The sequence below is a fragment of the Xiphophorus hellerii genome, chromosome 22 (genome assembly GCF_003331165.1).
Source record: "Xiphophorus hellerii strain 12219 chromosome 22, Xiphophorus_hellerii-4.1, whole genome shotgun sequence".
Taxonomy (NCBI): Eukaryota; Metazoa; Chordata; class Actinopteri; order Cyprinodontiformes; family Poeciliidae; genus Xiphophorus; species Xiphophorus hellerii.
The window spans coordinates 3,660,823-3,680,974 of NC_045693.1; the positions used below are offsets into that span (position 1 = coordinate 3,660,823).

The 20,152-nt window shown below is 35.9% G+C and overlaps 1 protein-coding gene across 1 annotated transcript; it reads right to left on the reverse strand.

Moving 5' to 3' along the window:
• Positions 1-86: 86 nt before the first annotated feature.
• On the reverse strand, positions 87-19,808 carry fam204a (family with sequence similarity 204 member A). The gene is made up of 7 exons (XM_032554077.1): positions 19,446-19,808; positions 19,286-19,367; positions 19,182-19,212; positions 16,929-17,031; positions 14,741-14,830; positions 566-675; positions 87-431 (listed from the first exon to the last, which is right to left on the reverse strand). The coding sequence occupies exons 1-7, from the start codon at positions 19,677-19,679 to the stop codon at positions 380-382; spliced, it is 702 nt and encodes a 233-aa protein (XP_032409968.1). The 5' UTR covers positions 19,680-19,808; the 3' UTR covers positions 87-379.
• Positions 19,809-20,152: the final 344 nt, after the last annotated feature.

Here is a 20,152-nt window from a genome sequence, read left to right on the forward strand (position 1 = left end):
TCTAATCTTCCCTTTCTCTTCCTGCGCAGAAGAAAGAAGCGCCTTCATGATTAACCCACTTTACAGCAATAAATAAACGCATCATCCAGTAATGTACACCAGATTTAATTTGAAGGGGAGGGAAGGGAAAAAAGGCTGAAATCACTGAAATGTAATGAAAAATAACACAATGCAGACACCAGTGGGCGCCTTGGGAATTAATTTGAATGCTTCTTCATTATTTTCCTCTCTCTGCTTCACTCTGGATTGGTTTTCTCTCAGCCGACTGCCTGACATTTCCCCCTCACATTCAGCTGCTGAAATGCCTTCAAAACATACAAGAATGAAAAGAAAAAAAAACACTTTTTTAATCAAATTAACTCCTCTTCCTCCATTTTCATCACATGAAGCCCATATTGCTTTTGGTTTCCCATCGTTGCTTCGCCTCAAACCTGCAAAACAAAAACAAAAAGCATCAAAAACCCACAGAGAAGTGGCTCCGCCGCGCCGTTTTCACCCAGAGCGCCACCCGCGGGAGGGGCGTGACGGCAGACATAAACACAGAGACACGAGGCGGACGTCTTACCCCCAGGCGATCTGCCTCTTCCTCTTCCTCGCTGCCCTCAACGCTTCCTCTTCCTGTTTGCGATGCACAAAGTCACGGCAATCAGCAGCCTGAGCGATTTGCACAGCCATCTATTTACAGACGGACAGAAAAAAACGGAAATTAGTCTGTTTCTATGAAACGCCTCCCAGAAATCACCAGAAAACCTTTAATAGCAACGTAAACACAAAACTATCCCTCAATTGGACGATATGAGGAGAGTCAGAGAGTCACTAAATCAGCTTTGTAAACTTTTCCCAAAGTAAAATTCAAGCACTTTTCAAGTATTTTCAAGGTAGATTTTCAAACTTTTCCAGCACCACGCTTTGATGCTTGACACCAGTTTCATTGACTTACGCAGGTGACGCTTTAAGCTAATTGTGATAATAAACAGAACCGGATCGGCCGGTTTGATAACCTGGATGGTTCGGAAAAGACGTGTGATCGACGAATCGGTTTCCGTATAAATAAACAAATAAAATAAAATGAAAGCCATTTCACTTCACCATTACTTTGTGTTCGTCTGTCAAAAAAACAAACATGTTGGCTGTAATGTGAAATACTTTTGCAAAGCAGTGGATGTAATTTAAATAAAGTTAGTCAGTAAAACATGTTAATTATACAATGAAGTTCAGTTAAACTAAACTAAATTCAAAGAGCCAAATGGAGCAGAAGACTTTTTTTTTACTTTTTATTTGTCTAATTTAGTGTTAATTAGTTTTTAGAGTGTTTTTAGTTAAACATTGTTTAGTTTTAATTAGTTCCAGTAGTAGTTTTAGTTTTTCATACTTAGCTTAATTTTTAGGTGCAGAATTGAAAATGTATACATTGACTGGGTTATGAATACTCAGCAGTATTTTCAGAACCTTTATTCAATTAATGTTGAATAATCAGCTGACTCCGGTGTTTTCTATTAACTGTGGCTGTTGGCATTTTGCAGACTAGTGATCGTAATTTGACATCAAATTATGGAATATTGCTTGATGTGAAATGCTTGAGTAGGGGAAAAATGAATTTCACGTCAGTTTGAAAGGCTAATAAATAAACTGATTCATGAACATAAAAATATCTAGAATTTCAGTATGTTTTAGTTTTATAAACACGTGATACGAACACTTTTCATATTATTAATAACATCCGCAAATTTGGAAACACTGGAAAGCAACAACATGATTCTTTTAGCCGCGGCGCCGCGGTGGAACAATCCCGTTGACAAAATGAAACCTGGAGATGAAGCTACTATTTATTTATTTAGTGGAGCACAGCAAAGGGAAAAATAACGCAGAAAAACTGTTGAAGAATAACTCAAAACCATGTATTTCTCGGTCTCTACGTCGGCTACGCTGCAGAGAGATTCGTTGCCATAGCAACCAACAACAACGCCACTTTATGCTTCAGGATTCGACACCAAAAAACACCCAAACATTTCCCACGTAAAGAACAGAACGTTCAGTCTGTTACAGTTTTTTTTTTTGGCTTGATGTTTATTTTGCGATTATTAAAAAGTGATCGCTGTGATAGATTAGCTACCACTACTACTAGCTAAGCTAACACAGCGGGGCTAGATTAACTAATTTAAACAGCTGCTCTACTGATGATCTGTCAGAGTTGGTGTTTAGGTCGAATTTTTTATTTTTTACCTGAAACGAAACGCATTGAATTCTGCAGCACATCTACATGTTATGTTATAAAAGTCAAGCTAGCATAGCTGAACTACTTCCCACGACCTCGCTACTGTTTTTCTTAATTAAAACTTTTTCCTGACCTTGTTGTCTAGTGTTGACAATTAGTAGCAAAGCACTGCGTCCCTTTTCCTTTCATTTATCAGTTGTACATTTAAGATTTAATGCATTAAGTTGATAACTTGACGGCTAAATCCAACGCTAGTCATCTTCAGCTAGGAGTTATTTTGCCCTCCAGCAGGGGGCGGGATCTCAGCCTGCAGTGGGTCCATAAGGGCCATTTAGTTTTAGTTTTTCCCAGTTATCATTTTTATTTATTTCAGTTAAAATGTTTTTTCAATTACATTTATTTTGTTAGTTTTAGTTAACTATAATAATTTTACTCGTCACCAGAGACTATTCTAAATTTTTTACATGTTTATTGTTTATGAGTTCTATTGTTATACAAAAACAAAAAGAGCCATTTTTATACTTTGAGATGCAGCTCATATCCCACCCCAAACCCAATTAATCAAGAATAAATGATGTAATAAAACTACAATCCATAATTAGAGACAATCTCCACCATTCTGCAGATTTTGCACCAGAGTCGTAATAGCATTTTTCTTTTTCTTTTTTTTTGTCTGCGACTTTGTGTGTTTGGAGTGAAGCAGAAATCAGAAGATGAAGAGAATGACCGTGACTGCAAGAGGCAAACATTGAAATCCCAGGGAAGACATGCGCGCATTGTGAAGCGCAGTAATCCCAGTAACCCCAGACACACAGAAGCCCCGAAACAAAGGGGAAAAATCCTGCCGCTGCTTTCACTCCTGAGATAGGTTTATTATTCGAGCAAAGGCGAACTTTGATAAACAACTTGGAACAATTTCACCAAACCTTCGGATAATTCTCTGTAATATTCAGAGCACAATCAGCGGGGAGAGCAAGTCTTAAGGTAATGAAGAAATGTGCCACCACTGTGGAAAAAAAAAAAAAGACCTGCTGGAAAAAAAAATGTTTCAATTATAATTAAGTGGGATAAACTTTATTAGAAAGACTGAAACTAAAATATCTCTTAATGCATGCTGGGATTAAGCAGGTCAGAGCGAGCAGGCAGGAAAAATTAAACTCTAAAGGCTTTTTATCACCATATTTCAGGAACCAAGGGTGTAAAATGTTCTAATTTGGGATACATTAAAAGCCATAAAGGTCTTTCAAAAAGATTAATGGTACTTTGCTTGGATTTAAGATAAGGGCTTCGGCTGGCTGCAAGTGCTGGGCTGCGGCTGGGCCCTGCAGGCATTCATCTATACAGTCACTGCAAGATTTCTGAACGCGTCTGAATAACCTGGAGCACACAGGCTGTGACAGTTCTGCACTTCTCTGCCATTTTATACGTTTTAAACTCCCAGAATCGTGTTTTTCTCCTCCGTAAGGGACGAAGGCTCCACTGTATGCAGCAGATTTCCAGATAAAACGTCTTGATGGGGGAATGTTGGGGTTAAATGGGTCAAATCGACTTAATTTAGAAAAAAAAAAATGCTGATAAACTCCAACTGCAACTGAAGGATTCCTGGATCAAATAAAAACAAACAAATGACCATAAAAATGGTATTTTGACTGAAATCCAGACTGACCAACATGATGTGACCAAATTTGGTCGCCTGGCATCTTTTCCTGTTTGGCTGACATGAATGGATATGTTGTCACTTTATGTGGGAAAAAAGAGAACAATTTATAGAAGATATTTAGATCTAAATTTTAAGAAAAATAATATATATATATATAGATAAAAATATGAACCACTATAATTTATAGTGTTCCTGTAAGATTTCCCATAATGATGCAATTCATTAAGATATTCAATGTAATATTAGTTTTTCAATCCTTTTTATTTTTACTTTCACGTCTTACTGACATTTTTCTGTTGTGTTTTAAATTTTTTTTATAATAAAATTGTTTTTATTTGTTGTTCTCACTCTTTTCCATAAACATTTGGGATTTTTTTTCATTATTTTGTAATTAATTGTGATATTCAATATAACGTTGCATTTTTATCTTTTTTATTTTTACTTCTTAACATTTTTGTTTGACATATTTTTTAAATATTTCTTAATAACTTAATTTTTTTCCTATAATGTGACGACATGAATGAATTTATCAGTTATCAGTTGATGCTCCATCACAACGGTATTGATATTATTCTAGCTGCAATGTAAAATAAAGACGTTTTAAATGCGTTTCCATCTTGTCCAGTGTGCGCCTTTGATTATTTACAAGGTAACTTCCTCCTTTTACAACAAACTTTTTTCTAATGATTTAAAGATTTTAGGACAGTTGAAGCATTTAAAAAACACAACAAAGACTCAAAATCATTCACTTTAGCTGGGAAAAAAATAAGAATAAAGTGAAAAATGAGAAGATATTTGCTCATTTCGGTTGCAAATCAAACAGAAGTGATGCTAAACGGTTTTATTTGCAGATTTGCGCGGAGCGTTTTTACACAGGATTACCCACATTAACCAGCTCTCCTGCAGGTCTGGAAAACGCCTCCTGCTACATTCCTGCAGCAAAGCTAAACCCCCCACTTCCCTTCAAATTCCCAGCATACCCTCTGCTATATTTAAAGCTTAAAGGTCTTTAATTTTATCAGTTTTAGTCTACACTCCCTGATTGTCTTTACTGCGGCTCAACATTAATGTCAACCAAGTTACCTAGGAGACAGAGCAGATCAAAGAGACAAAAAAAAGCCCTCAAATGTCTGATTAATCAAGCCTGCAAACAGCTTATTTCTTTTAGCCTGCATGCAAGTATGAAAATGAGATTCGGAGAGCAGTACATTGTGCAGATTTGTTCATTCTTATCTGAACAAAGCCAGCGGCAGCTTATTTCATGGATCACTGGCACTGTCAGCGCCGCGGCGCCGAGCAGGTGACGGCTCCTCTTTCTGCGCCGAGAACGAAATTAGCAAAAAGTCGGCACAAATTAGCCTCTCATATTTTCAGTAATATGACATTATTTTTCATTTACTTTTTTGATCCACTTTTCAGGATTTTTTTCTTTTTTTTTTACCCACCCCCCTTCCTCCTCCTCTTTCTCCTGCGTGCATCTTAGTGCCAAATCCTTTCACATCAGAGGCTGGTGAGAAATCGCACTGGAAGTACAAAGCAGGAAGAGACAGGAAACCTCCTGCGCTCTTTGTTTATGTGGCTCCTAAACGGCAATTCTTCCCACTCCATCACATATTAACATACAATTAATTGTCCATCATGGCCGTTTCTCTTTCTCTCCTATGTGGCCTCTCCTTAAAAAAAAGATTTATTCAGAGGATTAATTATCTGACCTTTAGAAGATTTGAAGAAAAACAAAAAAATCAATGCACAATGGCGGCGCTGCAGCGGCGGCTTAAGGCCACTAGGAGGGTTAAGTCAACACTGTTTTCTGTTCGGGTCGTCATGGAGATCCAAGTGAGGACTCAAACATGGAGCCACAAAGAAATGACGCTGCTTAAATGTAGAAGAGACAGAGTCTAACACTTTATTGCGTCATTATGCAGCAATTAAAAGCACACAAAGACAATGGCTGAACCGGAGGAAAAAATGCGTCTCCGTGTGGATGAAGTGTTAAAGCTCCTATTAACAATATGAAATAAATGATGGCTTTAAGGAAGAAATGGCCTTAAACCCATTCATAAATTTCCTATCCAGGAAGCCTCTTCCAATTAAAACGTGTGAGAGGTGGATTAGCAGAGGCTATATGGCTTTGCCTCACTAAATCACCTCCCCGAGCTGCTCCGCTGCATTTGACGTGTAAACGATTAATGACCAGCCTAATTCCTTTATCACACCACCTTAATGCCTAAATAATGTGGCCTTAGTCAACTTTGGGAAAGCAGGGCTATATAAGAGAGGAATGAATATCAGATTAGGCAGCCTGGGTGCTATTTCAGGATGATTTCTTTGGAGTGAGGATGAATGGAGGGAAAAAGAAGAAGAAGAAAAAAGTGTTTTTAGCTGAGAAAGCTTCAGTGTTTCAGGAACAACGATGGGGGTCAAAAGGCCAAGAGGTCAATCAATACCACCCAGATCGGGTTGCAGACTAAGGTTGGGATGTTGGAAATCTGTACGTGTTTTCACACCTGATAGTCCAGTAGACTCGGTGGAGACTGGGGACTAAAGTTGCAACATTTGTTACGTTTTCAGCTGCTGCGGTTCACTTCCACACAAACCCTTTGAAAAGCCTGTTCCCCTCCTGGCCTGTGGGGGCGCTGCACCAAAAACCACTGGAAAAGACACTGAGTGCAACTTCCTTTTTCATGAAATGTGAACAAAAATAAAGTGGTGTCAGATTTTACCAGTTGAAGGAATTTTTTTTTTGTCTTTGGCAAAAACAACGAGTCATTTCTACTGCTAGCGCTAGACTAGCGTGTTTGTTAGCGCATATGTTAATGCTTACATTTTACAGAATCATCATTATTATTTTTATTTTAAACATGTAGAAGATTTTATTATTCTTGTTGAAGTATACATTTTCAATTTTATATATTTTTTGTTTTATTTTTTAATTTGGAACCTAATAAAAAGAGAACAAAAAAATAGAAACAATCACCTATTAGCCTGTCACAATAAGAAATAAATAAATTAATTGAATGAAAGAAACACAATATTAATCATTTCTATTTGCATCATTTATTTTCTCTTTCTACCAAAAACTGGATGATAAAAGTTTTCAGTTTGTTTGGTCTCAATTTTGTTTACAGAGACATAATAATTTATTTTATTTATTGTTCTTGTTGTTTATTTTGGATATTTAAAATGTTTTCCAGTTCCAGTGTTAAATGATCATTTAAATTTAAAATTTGAGAATGTGATCTTACAATATTACCATTGTATTATTGGTCTCAAACCGTTTGTCGCGATAACTTCTGGAACAATTTATCATCCAGTAAAATTCAATAATAATAACTTGATTTTGATTTGAACTAACTAGTTTGAGCAGCAATAGATACATTGAAACAGATTCTCCTGAGAACTTAATGATAATTTCATAATTGCAGCTAAAAATCGCAGCAATTTCAACTTCAGATCCTGAATCCGTCACCTCTGTGTTGCTGTATTCCCACAAAAGTTGATCGTTCCTCTTTGGGGAAGGTTTTTGTAATCTTGCCTTCACTTTAACAAACAGAATTACATGACAAAAAAAAGGAAAAAGGAGCCACTCTGGGACTGAGAGCGTAACTCCACTTCCTTTCTGTTAATCTGATTCCATGTCATGTCATCTTCAGGGAATAGACAACAAAAAAATCTCCAAAAGTTTCCCTGCTTTGTGCCGTTCCCTTATCTCTCCCCTTCTGAGGAGGGAGGCTTTGAACTCACACTTAGAATAATATGCCATCAACAGTTTCATAAGCTAATTAGAAAAAAAAACAGTTTAATTAATGAGTGACTGGCAATAAAATGGCAATCATAAAAAAAGAAACCGAGGGTGCTAAGCTTCCACTACCACCAATTAAGGCCTAATTACAAACAAATTATATATGTGTTTTGCTGTGGGCTTTAATTTAAAAAAAATGCTTTAATTAAAAGAGAAAACATGCTAATTAATTAAACAGCACAAAAATCTACATTGAAAAGTACGCTTTGTCTATCAAGTAATTAATGAAATACAATAATCCAAATGAGATTCCCAGGCATTTGATAAAAGCTTAGCACCCGTTTCAAAAATCCATTTCAATATTAAGGGGCGAACATTTAGTGTGAGTCACACTGAGATACAATATAAGTTCATTCAGTGATAAATAAAAGGAGAGTTAGCCTAAACTCTGCGCTGTAGCCTGGAGGAAGCAGGCTGACGCAGGGCGGAGACGCTCAATCTGATAAAAAACACTTCCCACAAAAGCTGCGCTCATTAATTTTTTTTGATTACAAACAGAAGGTGGTGAGAAAAAAAAGGTGTTAAATAATATAAATATCATGAAACCCTCTTAGTTCAGCTCTTTGTTTTAACTAAGCCACCATGTCTCCTCTGACAAAACGCGGCAGCACCTTTGTTCGGCGGCGTTTAGGCGAAGCTTTCCAAAGGGTAGATTTCAAGGACAGCGGGGCTTTTCCTTTCAGCCGCCTATTGAATCATGAGCTCAGACATAATGAGGGACGCTCCATAACCAGCCGCAGAAACCGCTCCTGCTAATGCATATTCATACGGCTAATTATTGTGCAGCCTATTAGGAAGGGAGCAATTTTCAAACGGTTTGGCTAATCAGGTTAATCTGGGTGAAAACGGTCCATTCAGAACCCAGTAAAAAGGCCAAACTGGGTTTTTGGGGATGTTGTGGCATTTTGTTGCATATCAAACGTATCCAAACCTTTCGAACTTTTACAACTAGAGACGCATCGATCCACTTTTTTCACTTCTGATATCGATACCTGAAGCTTGCCATCGTCCGATCCAATTTTAAAAAAAGTCAGAATTGATTTAAAGCCTTTTTCTTAAACACAAACATAAATTTACTTAATTAGAAAATTATTTGGTAACTCTGCACTTAAATAGCTTCACTAGCTTCATCAAACATGTAAAACAACTTCAATTTGTTTAGTCAGTAAAATCAGGAGTAAAACATCCAATGTAAACTTTAAAACATAAAATCTTACCAAGTATATTTGTTCCAGTTTCTAGTATAAACACTTGAAATAAAACAAAGTAACTTATAAGTAACTTTTCAACAAAATATAAGAGCTGGTTTTAAGTGAATAATTTCTTAATACTGATGAGAAAGTTATTGTTTTTTTGGCAGATTATTTATCTTAAAACAAGACATTTTCCCCAAGTTATAAGTGAAATAATCTCCAAGTGGAACCAGAACTTTTTCTTCAATATTAAGGAATTATTCACTTAAACCAGGCTCCTGTATATCTTGCTTAAAAGTTACTTATTAGTAAGTTTTGTCTTATTTTAACTTTACTAAGATATTTTTACTAGGAAATGGATAAAAAATACTTGGTAACATTTAGTGTTTTAACAGTGTGAAAGTGACAAAAATGATCGTTTGAATATTTTGGTCAAACATGTAAAAGATAAACTACACAAACCTTCTGTCCAAAGGTTCAGAAAATGTAATTAGGAATTCAAAATATAAGGTAAAATAAATAATAATGCTTAGAATCAGGCAGAATAGATCTGCCCTTATAGATCAGGACACTGTCAGTATCGGATCAGTTCATCTCTAGTTCTAATTGGAAATGGACCGATCCAATATTAATATCAGTGAAGATGTTCCCAATCCATAAGGGCGGATCTATTCAGTCTAATTCTATGTTTGTGCTCTGAGTGATAGCATGTTTAATTATTTATACATAAATACGCACAGAGGAAACTGCCTTAGCGCTAATGCAGAAGCTAACAGCTTTCTTATCTCTGCTCTTAGGGATTCAGCCAATCAGCAACAAGCAAAGTGGAATGCAGCTGCTGGATTGGCTGGTTTGCCAACGCCAGCCAATCATGTATCAAGTAGCACTGCGTCTTAATTTTCAGAAAAATCTGTGACTACCGATCCACGATCAGTTGGGGGACCAACGTAATGACAAATGGTGATAAAATAGTCTATACATTTTGAAACAGGCTTATTGAAGACACCTATCACTTAGAGGCCATTGATTTGTATCACTAACCTGCGCACAGTAATAGAGTTTATTTTTATTCATATTTATTGATGTTCTTTGTTGAATAAAAAGTGAAGAAATTAGCAAAATTAATAAAGATTCCTTCACTGACTTGTAGTCGATATTAAACGTTTCTGTTTCATACCTGATAAAGTTCAGCAAAAATGACTAAAACTAATTTAATAAAAGTACTAAATTTTGCTTAGAATGAAAAAAGCAGCATTTCTCTAAAACCAGTAAGTAGAAAAAGAAAAACCGGATTTCCAGATTGTAAAGAAATGCCATAAATAGCTTAGCTAAAGCTTTGTTTAAAATGTTTTTATTATTATTTATTTACCTTAAAAATGGAGGTTGTTGCATCTTTGGAGCTGCTAATACTTTCACTTTTAACAAGCAGGAATTAATCCAAAATCAAAGAGGCTTTAAAAGCTGAAATGACAATAAAAAAAAAACACCTCGAATCCCAATAATGACGCATCAAAGACGGACGGAGAAGCACATATCTCAGAATTAGTTTGGAGCATTCACAACAGGTTTTATTTTCTCCCAATCAAATTATTTTCATGCTAAGATAGAAAAACAGAAAAGTGGAGCAAATGGAAGTGATTATTCGAATTGCGGGAGCTCTAAACAACAGAGACAAACAGTTTTCTTTCTGTAAACGCGCGATTCTGACAGCCGGCTCTCCCTTTGCTTTGAGGAGATAAGAGCCAATCCGTTAGATTGAGGATGTAAATACGCTGAAACATTGTCGCCCAGCGTTTCCCTTACAAAGCGATGCCTGAAAGGGACAAACGAGCCTCTTTACTTCTTCACAGCTGTCGCAAAAATTTTACATTTTTTTTATTTTAAAGAAAACCTTTTCTTGTTCTCAGAGTAAAAAACCTGACAGAATAACGTTGTAAATTAAACATCATCTAAGCCTCTGTGGTTTAAACGAAGGCCTCAGTTTGAACCTTGAAGTCGAGATCATCGATCTGGTGAACGTAACACACCAGCGGTGTCCAAAATGCGGCGCGAGGGCCATTTGTAGCACTTCCACTGATTTTGTGCGGCCCTCAACTGCAATTCAAAAATGATCCAAATGTAATCCCAAGATGCAGATGGAGACTTTTAATTTTTTAAAAAGGGTAAAATTATTACCAATAAAACCAATAAAATGTAAAGACTTTTATTTTATTGAAGTTAATTAACTTCAAAATTTATTACTGAAAATAATTTTGTTCAATCAAGCCCAAAATGAACGGAAAACTAGACGCTTTTCTTTAAAAACAGCACACATGCAAAATCTACAATTAATTTTAAGATTAATCTAGAAAATCTAGGAGTTCCAAATGTCAGAAATGTGAAAATCTAAAATTTTGAGACTAATTTCATAAGATTTCTAGAAATTAGCTTTGAAATTTCTGGAAAATTTGTGAATGAAACTCTGAAATTTTGAGATTAATCTAAAACATTTTCTTGAAAAAACGTTGAAATTTTAGAGCTCCAAAAGTCTTTTCAAGAAACTTTCAAGAAAACAAACCAGAAATTTTGAGAGTAATCTCAGAAATTTTCTAGAAAATAACTTGAAAAATTTTGAGTTTCAAAAGTTGAAAATGTTTAATGTTTAAAACATTCTAAAGGTCAAATATTTGAACATTTCTGAGATAAATTTCTGAAATAAATTTTTAAATTTCTGCCAGAAATATACTGTTTTTATTTATTTTATCTGCAACAGCTGCTGTAAAATCCCCTTCAACTTTTGGATCTACAATAATTATCTATTTCTAAAAAAAGTTTAATCGTGATACTTCATTTGTGTGATTTATGTTGCTTCTTTTGGCCTGCGATTACTTTTGACTCGACAGTTTTGGCCCATGTGACAAGAACTTCGGACATTCCTGTAATGACTGTAAAAGTAAACATGCAAAACTTTGCATCACTTTTGGTTTTGGTGACTCCAATACAGTCAGTTTCCCCTGAAATGAAGTTATCACTGCTCAGCAAAGGGTGTCTGCTGCCAAACTGCTGTCAGGCCCCATCACGGTTCTGGCGCCGGGCGGCGAGGAGCGGAGAACCTCAGCTCAGGCTAAAACCAACCCGGCAGCACCGTAAGAGGCTTTCAGGAGGGAAGAGCACAGGTGCCACTCAGCAGAGCTTTCCTTTAAACTCCAGCAATCTGCTGCTGGTTAAAAACGGGGAATGAACGCAGCGATGTCCATTAAAACTGGAGCGTGTTGGTAACACCGGTCCAAACGATGGAAGAGCTCTGAGTCCGGTTAGAACAGGAAAAAGAAAGTGCACCCCTGGGATCCAAAACATCTAAAATGCTTTCATGTTTTTTGCTTTTTTTTCAGTCACGTGTTAATGTTTGAGATCATTAAATGGATTTTATTATCTGAAAAAGATAACTTGCCACACAGGTTTGTTTTCAAGCATGAATCTTAATCAGATTTAAGTCCAGGTTTTGACTAGGCCTCTTCAAAGCTTTATTTGGTCTTCATGCTGCCCGACTCTTAATATGACTGGAGTAAATGTTGGGGCAGAAATGAGAGATGAATGTGTTTCTATTATCCATAAAATTACGCAAATTGAAATTACAAAAACGAATTCGCTTAATGGCAACATGGCAATTTAGAAAAAACTCATTTTTGATAAAAACTTTTTGTGCCTGACGTTATTTTTTTTAAATCAAAATAGATGTCTGTCACCAAAGTGCATTGGAAACATTTTTTATCACCGCACAAGTCACGTGATCAACAACTGGATGTTACTACAGGCAGAAAGGACAAAGAAGATGACAGGAAGTAGTTGGAGGATGATGGTTTGTTGTTTTTCTGGCTCCATCAGAGCTCTCACAGCATCACAGTTCATTAAAAGCTGTTTGTCGTCCCAACGTGTTGAAGCCATGGCTCCTCTGTAAAACTGCAACTTCCCCAAAATGCCCCATATGTAGCCGCTTCCAGGTAAACTGGCTTGTCATGTAACCGTTTACATCCGTTGATGTAATGATTTATCGCGTGAACAAGCTTATTCATGAGTGATTTTAATTTAATTTCACGCGTGGAAACACCACAGTTTAAAATGGTGTTTTTTCAACATTAGCCGAATATAGACCAAGAAATGAAGTTGCAAGTAATTACTGAAACAGCAAAACAGCCCCAGCATAGTATCAGGCTGACAACACGAAGTAGGCTAAGAGATCTCTAAAAACAACACATCATACCCTGATCTACAGAAACAGAACTGAAGATTCTTTCCCACCAGCCATGCTTTAATCAGTTTGACTGGAAAGTCCATTTTTGGGGGGGAGGTGTGAATGCTAATCAAACTCTGGTCCACCTACAAACCTCAGTCTGGGTTTGGTCAGATGTCACGATTCAGCAAAAAGAAAGAAATATTGGGTAAAATGGCCTCCATGGTGAAAACGTCTGCTGACCAAATTTAGATCCGTCTTTTCACGTTTCCCACAAAACATCTCTATGATCACAAGACAAAAAAATTAACTTTTTCCAAGATGTTTGCCTGTCTTAGTTGTTTAAATAATGTTTATGTCTAAATTTAATAAGCTTTAAAGTTGACAAACCCAAAAATAATACAAATACAGTTTACTTGTAAGTTGAATTCTCCAACTTAAGCAATGAGTGAAACAGAAATGGACTGTTACTGTTTCATCATATTTAACACTGAATACTCCATAAATATGGCCATGTTTACAGTGGTTATTTATTCATATATTTCACAGTTTACTGTAAAGTGTATTTCAATTTATTCTGTGGACTGCAATAAATACATTTATATACAATTTATTGTAAAATAAAATAAGGGGAAAACAATGAGTAGCGGCCTTACCTCATTCGTTCTGAACTGGCAACTATCATATAAACAAACACTGCAAAAACACAAAATCTTACCAAATCTTATTGATGAAAAAGTGCCAGTTCCATTGGCAGATTATTTTACTTGTAACAAGACATTTATTTCATCTTATAAGTTAATTTATCTGCCAACTTTTTAATCAATATCAAGAAAATATTTATTTAAAACAAACTCCTATATCTTGCTAAAAAGTTACTTTTAAGTTAGTTTGCCTTATTTCAAGGGTGCTAATATATTTTCTCTAGAAGCTAAACCAAAATTACTTGGTAAGATTTTGTATTTTGCAGTAAACAAGATGAAAATATGAAGTATATTCTTACATTTTCATGAAGGCAAAATTTTGAGTATTATTCAAATGATTTAGCTGAAATTCTGGCCCAACAATAAAACCAGAGCCAACATTTAGTTTTTTTATTGATTGAAGCTCATTTGATGCTGCAAGCGACACAAAACATAAAACAAAGACACTGAAGTTTGTTGCAGCTCAGCACTGTATGGCTTTGTGTCTTTTAAACCAAATTTACATGCATGTGTGTATATATCTGTGTGTGTGTTTGTGTGTGTGTGTGTGTGTGTGTGTGTGTGTGTGTGTGTTACATTTTATGCTAAATTACATCCAAGCCACTCGATCTCTGACGCCAGCCTCAGTAAAACTTCAGGCAGTGCATTTAGGGACACGCACACTTCAAAGGTATGAAACTCTTACCTGCAGAATGATTTAACAGTTGGCTTGAAAGAAATGCAGCCGTTCATTAAAAAGCAGAGCCAAAAGTCCTTTAGACACTGCAGCACTTCAAAACTAAGGGGAGGGCTTTCCATTAACTCAATAGGAAAAGGGCTGCGGGACTGAGCGGCGGATGTCTGCGTGTGTTTTTGTTCCTCTCTGTCTTTGCAGCAGAAAATGGCCACGGATCCATTAGCTTGATTTGTCACAGCGGGCGCAGCCCAAAGATGGCTTATCTATCTGCTGAACGTACCTCTCGACTGGCGAGTCTGTCGCTCATCTCCTCCGCCTTTGCAATGTCCCCTTCAGCGACGGCCTCCTCCATGCTCTTTTCCAGGCCGGACTGCGGATAAAAATTCAGTTTTTTTTCTCTCTTTTTTATTTGAAATGCGAGCAGACAGAGAGCGAGAGAGAAGAAAAAAATAAATCAAAGTAACTTGAAAATTTCCCCCAAGGCTGTATTTTTAATATGATCGCCATTACTACAAATATGTAGATTTCGCCTCACAAATGAAAACCTCTTTGATTGGATATTAGTGAGGAAATCTTGGAAATGCTACAGGAGATTACCAATCATAAATGTGATTCTTTAATTACATATTTCCATCACAGAGCCGCTGACAGGCCCCAGGAGGCCAAATCTTCATCAAAGTAAATAAAATACACCAGATCGCAGTCGTAAATATTAATATTTCCACATTAAAGATACTCAAAACCAGTTAGTAGTAATATTTAATCTACTACTAACTACTATTTCACTTTGCAGTAAAAATAGTTTAGTAAAACAGGGACAATGTACAAAAAACATGAAGAAGCACCAGATTTAGCTCAAGCTACTCACAATTTTATTCTTATATCATCATCAAGACTATTCTTGTGTTATTTCAATTTTTTCTCATACTTTGACTATTCTTGTATTTTATAACTATATTACTATGTCTTTATTCTCATATTATTAGAGCTAAGTGCTAAAAATGCACTTAGCATTTTTGAGCTAAGTGCATTTTAGCATCCAATAGTCGCAACATCCAAATGTCGCGACTATTGGATGAGTCGTGACATTTCTACAGAGCCTGGAAAACATATTAGGGGTAAACCGTTAAACTGTTTGAGATTTCCTTCATTTTGGTTGATCGTGATCGGCTGATATTTATATGAGAGACTAGGGCTGGATAATGCAGCTATCTCAATATAAGCGTTTCACATCAGTCGTTATCAATGATTATTAACTAGTTTTTTTGTTTTAAATACTTCCAAACTATTTATGTGACCTTTCCTCTTCTATTCACGGTTTCCTCTCACGTTGTCGTTTATTTTTAAGCAGTCATAAGACAGCAGTGAAACATTAAACTGCTGCTGTGCCAGTTACTCAACAAGTTGTTGCTAGGTAACCAAAGTTGGGAGGAAACTTGAAACTGGTTCTTACCCAGCAGGTTGTTGCTAGGCAACCAAAAAGTGAGTTAACTTTTCAGGTTTTTGCTTGTGAAGAATTTTCTAAATCCTGAATTAAATCCCACATCACAATGAGGCAACACTTTGACGTGGCTTATACACCATACAAACTGCTTTATAAAGCGCTGTATTATGTAGATGTGTTGATTTTTATTTTATTCATATGAACATTATTTTGTTTTATTCCTAAACTTTGTTCAATACTTTATATTGTGCTGGTTTTTTCCATTAAAACTTAGCTTTCTCTGGGTCAGTGTTAGGGCTAAGAAACAAAATGTAATTAAATTACAAGAATAGAGTTGCAACATTACGAGAAAAAAGTTGTAATGTTACAAGAATAAAGTCAAAATAATATGGGAAGTCATAATAATACGAGGAAAGAGGTCAAAATAATTTGAAAATAGTCATAAAAATACCAGAATAAAATCGTGTGACTAAAAGTCTGAATATTTTGAGAATAAAGTTGCAATATGACAAAAAAGTTATGTAACAGCACCAGAATAAACTTATAGTAGAAGAATAAAAATGTAAAAAGAGTAAAGTTGTACAACAAAAAGTCATAATTTGAGCGTAAAGTCATAGTAATATGAGAAAAAAGTTGTAATGATATGTGAATAAAGTCACAATATTACCAGAGTGCAGTTATAATATTAGAAAAATGAAGTAACCAGTGTTGGAATAAATTATTTTCAGTTACAGCTACTCCTTTTGTCTGCTAACATTCAGACTTCTTCTTCCCTAGAAAAAAAATCACACTTTCATCTCAAGCGCAGCTGAAAGGCTAATCTTATCACTAAACGTCACAGAACATAATCCCTAATATTCTTCTCTGTGTCAGGTTGAGTCATTACAAAGAATCCACACGTCAAATCGTATGAGACAATCAGAAGACACAGCAGCACAGAGACACAAAGGATGTAAAGGTGTTACTAACAGCGGCTATAGAGACAGAATTAAAGCTCAGAGGACAGGTTGGGAGGCTTCGTTACCTTCGGAGGCGGCTTGGAGCAGGCAGGCGGTTGAAATCGATCGTTCACACCAAAATACTGCTTCAGCTCCTTCCAGTGCTTCTCCCGGCCGTCCTGTCGCTCCCTGACAACAGAACATTTTAAATATATGTGGACAAACAGCACTGCAAGGCAAACTGCGGGTTGGATAATTTAAAATAAACCTTCCTGGTTCGGTTGCAGTAAATGAGAACAGTCATGAAAGAATTACTGGAACATTACTCCAGAAAATCCAGAAAACAAAACATGTTTGGCACTTCTGGCATCTCAAATGAATTACCAACAAGGGCATAAAAATATATCACAAGCTAGATTTTATAAATGCAAAATGTCATACTAAGGCCTGACAACAAATCAAAAATATATATTGCAATAGACACATGATCAGTATCAATAGGTAATATATTCAATATTAAATATATATATGTAATATTAACAGAACCACTGAACCTCAAAGTGGTTGGAATCAACTAACTCACTCACTCTTTGGTTACCTAGCAACTCACTCACTCTTTGGTTACCTAGCAACAACCTGTTGAGTAAATTCCGCAGCAGCAGTTTCAAGTTTCCCCACTGTGCCACAAAACTGCTTAAAAATGAAAAACAACGCTGCGGAGTGAAAACTGGATAAAACAGCAAAGGTCACGCCTCCAGTTTGGAAGTATTTCAGATGTTTAAAACATAAAACCAATCAGTAATTATCAATATCAACTGATATGAAACACTTACGATACATTCTTTAACCATGTTGTCCAGGCCAATTTCATACTTTTCCAGACTCATTTTTTCCAGCATTTCCATAACATTCAAAACATTTGGATAATTATTTCATTAGCCAAACACAAAACAAGATAATGCTCAGGATTTATTTAGATTCAGCTTGGTGGTAGAGGAACATTTCACTACTTTCTTAGTAAACTTTGGTAAATATAGATTTGAGCAAAGAAAGATTACATGTGGAGTCCCTCAAGGATCTGTTTTTGGTACCATCTCATTGTCTCTCTAAATGGACTGGTAGATCCCTGAGCTTAGCATAATGACAACACTGAACATCACCGAAACAATACCAAACTTATAGGGGATGTTGGTGGTGGAAGGATTGGGCTGTGGGATTACTTTTGTTCAAATCATTTCAATTAAAAAATATACTTTATTCATACCAAAAGGAAATTAAATGTTGTTGCAACTCATATTATCAAAGTTTCTTTAAAAAGTTGTTGTAGCTGCTGATTGTTGTGGCCAGGCCTGTAACAAAAACTAATTTTACTGGATGATAAATTGTTCCAGTAACTATTATTTATTTATTATGTATAAATCATGTTCAACGGATATAATGACATAACAACGTAAGTTCATCATCTGGAAAACTAATGAACTTTAATTTTGTAGAAAACATTTAACACTGAAACTGGAAGACATTTTAAATAAGCAAAATAAAACAAACAAAACAATAAATAAAAAAGAAATTAAAGAATACAAACAACTGAAACCATAAATAAAATGGATTATGAAGTCTCTGTAGAGAAAATTCACCATCAACAAGTATTAATCATCAGAAAGGAAATTATTGATTAATTGCTTATTAGGACAGGATTAGTTGTGGGCAGGAAGGATCTCCAGTAGCAGTCTGTCTCACTGAAAAAGCCTCTGACTGAAGACACACTGTAGTTGTATAACAGATAGCTGGGATTTTAGTTAAAGTGATACCATAAACAGCTGTTAATATCAGTAAGTTTGGCCACAAACCTTTTATATGTCTGCTAGAAAACCGATTCCAGTCAGACATCCAGATCAACCAATGAAAGACCCCAAAGGAAAATGGACGTTTTGGATTGGCCCAGCAAGCGCTGACAACTAAATCTGCCTTGAAATCTCTGTGGGAATATTCTCAAAACGGTTTAGGACAAGAGGAGACTCACAATCTGATAGATTTGGAGAACTTTTGCAAGGTTAAGTGAAAGAAAAGTTATGATGCTGAACAATGAAACTGAAGCTAAAGATGCTCCAATTAAGTATTTTCCTCTTACAAACGTCACTGTTTCAGTTCAAACTTCAGAATGAAGTAAATATTTTGTCAAGATCTAATGATTTTATATCACAAAACTCTGACATTTTAACAAAAAAGGAGATAAAATATTCTATATCCACTCTATGTTTGACAATTAAAGCAGAATTTATTAAAAAGTACTCATTTGCAGCCTACATAACATTCTTTAAGAGGTGCACAAATTTTACCTGTCCTCTGTAGGTTCCTCGCATTTTCTTTCTGTTAATTACAAAATAAGGTAATTAATAAAGTCGTTTTTAAATTTGCTGAGGTAATCATGGAGTTTATTTACCTTTTTTGCGTCTTCTTTTTCTTCTTTCAGGGATCTTTGTTGTCTTAATTTCATCTTTCTTTTTCCGGAGCTCCTGAAATTTCTGTAGCAAACACACAAATAAAGTTAATTCACAGCAGCTTTAATAAAAACAGGAGTACAGCTCGTCATAGGGACCTACCTGCCACATTTCCTCGGATATTCCAGGCATGCTGCATGTCCTGGAATCATCGTCGACATCGTTCCCAGTCTGAGTGGATTCACAATCATCCGGAAAGACTGAGTTTTCAGCACCATGGCTTAAATTTCCAGCAGAAAGATTCTCGACAACATCATTTTCTGGTTCATCCTTCTCCTCCTCCTCTGGACTGAGGTCGTCTTCCGTTAAATCTTTGGGTAACAGCCCGCTATACATATCGAGTCACTCATTTAAACTAAAATTATCCAAAATATTCAGCTTTACTCGGTGAAAAACTCCGGGAAATCCTTAAACTACATAACAGTTTAACACAGGCACTCGTTTCCGGGTAAACACTGTGACGTTTTTGCTGTGAGCGCCCTCATTGGCTGATAGCGAATGACGTTGAGGAAACTCACCAATGACTGAACGAGGATGAAACTGAAAATGTATTTGGATGTTTAGGTTAAACAAATTGAGTCCTTTTTATTATGTTTAGATTTGTATTGATATTCAAAGGTGGAATACATTCAAATTCTATGATTCTTTCAGTTGTTCCATTATAAACAGCTGAAAATCGACAGCTTAGTCGATTGAGTGCTAGCTAGATACTTAGCTAGCTAGCTGGTAGACCGATTCCTCTGAAAGTTTTTTTTAAAAGTCATTCATGTACTGTCAGTAAAAATAAATGTATTGCCACTATCAGATGA

Coding starts and splice junctions, on each gene's coding strand:
- fam204a (XM_032554077.1), bottom strand. CDS start 19,679: ATGTATAGCGGGCTGTTACCCAAAGATTTAACGGAAGACGACCTCAGT. Junction 17,032..19,181: donor GAGGAACCTACAGAGGACAG/GTAAAATTTGTG, acceptor TTCTGTTGTCAG/GGAGCGACAGGACGGCCGGG. Junction 432..565: donor AAGAGGCAGATCGCCTGGGG/GTAAGACGTCCG, acceptor TTTGTTTTGCAG/GTTTGAGGCGAAGCAACGAT.